Here is a 4,023-nt window from a genome sequence, read left to right on the forward strand (position 1 = left end):
CTGGCCTGGGCTTTATTTGTGCCAGTTGTGCCGCAGCATCTCTTTGTGCGAGAGAGCTGGTGAGTGCTGAAACCTTGTACAGTGGCTTGTAATTGCAGGGTTGCCGGCCAGCAACCGCGCTGCAGAGTGGCTGTAAATCACTCTGGTTCCAGCCTCCACTCCTGCACCTCCTCCCTGGGAGAGAAGAATGGTGTGGGTCTGCGTGTGCGCACAGTGCCTGCAGGGAGAGAAGCGGGGGCAGAGAGGGATTGCGTTTGAGCCAGAATATCAGCACAGCAGTGTTGGGATTGCAGCTGATCACCGTCGCCATTTGCCTGTAGCGATCCCGCAGCGTTCAGTGCTGGGCAGGTGCCTGCCTGCCCTGAGGACTGAGCCACGCCGTGCCCAGAGCAAGCATCCCTGGAGACACTACCCCCATCTGGAGCAATCCCATTGATTGTTCCCTCCTCTGTTACCCAGACCAGGCGACCATGACTGAGAAGACCCAAGAACCTCATGTAGAGGAAGATGATGATGAGCTGGATGGGAAACTCAACTACAAACCTCCTCCCCAGAAAACGCTGCAGGAGCTGCAGGAGTTGGACAAGGATGATGAAAGCCTTGCCAAGTACAAGAAGTCCCTGCTGGGAGATGGACCTGTGGTAGTAGGTAGGCTGAGGCATGCTGACAGGAAGGGACTGGGAAGATGCATCACGACAGTGTGCTGTGGGGATGGGGCAAGGCGGCCTTTTAGAAGAGGGAGCTTGTTTGACCAGGCACGTACACTGCTTCTGCTGCAGGACTGGGTTTGGGCAAGTGCAAGTGGAGAGATGCATGTAAAGAAAGCAGGGAAGATGCTCTGAGCATTCGGTGTAAGGTTTCTGGGAAGTGCTGGCACTGGAAAGGGACTTGTGGTGGGAGGGGTGTGGGCCATGGAGTACTTCTGAGGCATTAGAAACACGAGGGGAACAGCCTATGTTGAAAGGGGGTCTTGCTGCTCAGAATGATCTTAAAAGGGAGCCTCTGGTAGTAGAAAGACCTTCTCCAGGTATTGGGAGGGAGGCTGGAGGGATCCGTGTTGGAGGACCTTGGCTAAATGTGTAGTCATGTTGTGCTAAGAGAAGCCTGACATTACTGGGTGTTTCATGAAGTGCAGTTTCTGTGTGGGAAAGCAACTCCATTTCTAACAGCGTCCCCCTGATTTTCCTACCTGCAGACCCAACAGCTCCCAATGTGGTGGTCACCCGACTCACCCTCGTATGTGACTGTGCTCCAGGACCAATCACTATGGACCTTACAGGTAGGCACATACTCTGTCCTTGGGCATGAAGAGGAAGAAGCAAAGGCCGTGTCATGCTTCAGATTGAAAGGGATTTTGTCCCTGGGATGCTACAGTGGGCTTTAGAGGAACTCTGGGGACATCTTTGCTTTGTTTCTTATTTTAAGATATACACATGGAAAAAATAAAAGGAGGTGTAACAGGAAAATGAGGAGTACTTTTTCCTTCATCTAGACTGCTCTAGAAGCTCCTGGTTTTCTCCTGCTTTCTCTTCTTACTTCCTTTCAGTGGGGCCTCAAGCACACAAGGGATGTGCATGCATTCGGGTAACAGGCTGTTCTGAAACTTCAGAATCGAGCAATACTGCAGTTCTGGCTCCTGGGGACATGGGGAGAGAAGTAGGCTTCACCTTATATGGGCTTTTCTGCAGAGAGAGGAAGCTGGGCCCGGAGGAGCAGAGAGGCTTCCTGTTCAGCTGAAACCACGCAGGGCCCCGGGAGCCCCAGCAGCCTCGCAAGCTGGGCAGGAGCCGCAAAACATGCTCTGTTCACCTGAGACAGAGCTGGGCATCGGTGCAACATGCACACGCTCCTGCAGATGTCCAGCAAGGAGTCTGTGCATAAGTATCTTTGGGTACATGTGCCCAGCCCTCTGTGTGTGTTTAGGCTGTGTCTTCATGGATCTAGACACAGACACCTGTGTACACCCAGGCATATGTGCTTCCACAGTGCAGTTGCTTACACAGACCTCTACATACTTGTTTTGCAGGCGTGCCGTCCCTCAAAGGGATGCTCACCTCCAACACTAATCCCAGCCCCATCCCACCATGTGCGGTCTCTTCTCACTGTGACACCTCTAGCTAACAGCTTGATCCTCTCCTTACAGGTGATCTTGAAGCACTCAAGAAAGAGACCTTCGTATTAAAGGAAGGAGTGGAATATAGAGTTAAGATCCACTTCAAAGTGAGTTGTTTTCCTTCCTCTTGCTTCTCATGAGATGCTGAGGCCAGTCAGCGGCAGTCTATCAGATAACTAGAGCCACGAAGCATGCCGGCCCAAATCTGGGCCCTTGTAAAGCTCCTCTAGCTTCAGATGTTCTACCCAACAAGGTGGCAGGTATTTCCAGGGAATTGCTTCTGCTCGCCCACCCCTTGGTAGAAGTTGCTTTCTGTCCATCTGTGCACAACAGGTGATTTGGAAGCCGAATGGGTAGTTTGGCTGAGTTTGGCTGGGATATTTAACCATCAGAAAATCTTTGATTCATACAAAGTGGACAACATACTTGTTGTCTACGTTGCTGGGCTTCATGTATGCATAAAAAAGATTCAATACTGTAGCATTTGACTGAAGATACCTGAGTTGTTCTGGGTCCCCATGTACCCTAATGGGCTCATTTCTTCCCTTCTCCTATTACCAGTGTGTCAGCCATTTCTTCTGTTTCTAGTTGAAAATGAAACTTGGCCACTCTGCAGTGTGGCATCCAGCACGTTTGCTGCAGACAAAGCTGGCTTTGGCAGTGAAGGCTAAAAGTGGTGGAGAATAGTTCTCCAGAAATGGACATTTAGTGTTTTGGGTTCTGTAGGAAAGATTTCCCTTCTCTGAGGCTCACTTACTGTCTCAGAGATGACTTTGTCCCTAGAGACACCTCCAGCTCTCCTTTGTGTTATGGAATATTTCCACCTATATCTGAGCCCTGTTGACAGGAGATGCCTGGAGCCAGCAAGTTATTCTAACTCCCTCTCTCAGTCCCAAGTCTGGTAAGAGCTGGCACCATGTGAATTCCCCCCTGAGATGTAAAAGGATAGGCCTGTTTTGTTTCCAGCTTGAGTAGTGCTATGGGGAGGCAGTGTATGCTGGAGTGGGACAGCAAGGGATTTATCCAAGCTATCCATGGGAGATTTCTGAAAAGATTATGAACAAAACTGTGTCCCTCTGTCTCTTGACGAGAAACTTGCCAGCTCCCCATGGAGCTTAGAGGGCAGCTGGGAGTGCTCAGCTAATCTTTCCTGCCTGTTTGTGCTGAAGGGATGGCTCTAGTCACCCATGTCCAGTTTTCACTTTGAAAATTATTAACTAGGGACTTCCTGCTTCACTCTTCTTTCTCGTCATCAGCCCATCCTGGGAAGTCAAAGTCAGGGAAAGAATGAGATAGAGCAGGAGATGCACAGATGATGCTGTAGGTCTCCTCCAGGTGTCTATAGAGAAGCCATATTAAGACTCTCCACAATGTATCCTGTGCCGAGCCTTTGAAAGCATTGGTGTAGGGAGCCAAGATGGATATGTCTCTAAGGAGAGAGAAAACCAGCAGAAACAGAACCAAAACCCTTCCCTTGACACTTACTTCTGGTCACTTCTTGCAGGTAAACAGGGACATTGTGTCGGGACTGAAATATGTGCAGCACACCTACCGGACAGGGGTGAAGGGTGAGTAAGATACCTTTGTGTCTTGCACAACAATGTTCCCTCTGCTTGGAGAAGTGTTCCTGCAACTCTGGGCTGGGACAGAGCCTCCCTTAGCCCCCAGGTACCTCCTGCACCGCCATGCAGGAGGTGAGACATCTCAGCAGAGTGTATTAGCATGTGCTCTGCATCACCTAGACCAGCTGTTTCCTGTGCCTGTGTGAACTCAATACGAGCCAGCTCTGGTATCTGTATAGCTACACCACTGTCTGCAGTAGCAGAATCCCCAGAGACACTTTAGACAGTGCTTGCCACAAACTTCCTCTCCATACAAAGCTCTTCGCCTGCACCACTGCTCCCTGTAGA

At 50.4% G+C, this 4,023-nt stretch overlaps 1 protein-coding gene across 1 annotated transcript in view; it reads left to right on the forward strand.

The window, feature by feature from the left end:
* Positions 1-460: 460 nt before the first annotated feature.
* Positions 461-4,023, forward strand: part of ARHGDIB (Rho GDP dissociation inhibitor (GDI) beta) — a 4,972-nt gene continuing 1,409 nt past the window's right edge. Inside the window, exons 1-4 of the mRNA XM_009877241.1 lie at positions 461-648; positions 1,196-1,279; positions 2,144-2,220; positions 3,618-3,681. Coding sequence (XP_009875543.1) covers positions 471-648; positions 1,196-1,279; positions 2,144-2,220; positions 3,618-3,681 — 403 coding nt within the window. The 5' untranslated portion in view covers positions 461-470. The remainder of the gene's footprint in view (positions 649-1,195; positions 1,280-2,143; positions 2,221-3,617; positions 3,682-4,023) is intronic.

Source organism: Apaloderma vittatum, unplaced genomic scaffold, assembly GCF_000703405.1.
Source record: "Apaloderma vittatum isolate BGI_N311 unplaced genomic scaffold, ASM70340v1 scaffold17399, whole genome shotgun sequence".
NCBI classification, from domain to species: domain Eukaryota; kingdom Metazoa; phylum Chordata; class Aves; order Trogoniformes; family Trogonidae; genus Apaloderma; species Apaloderma vittatum.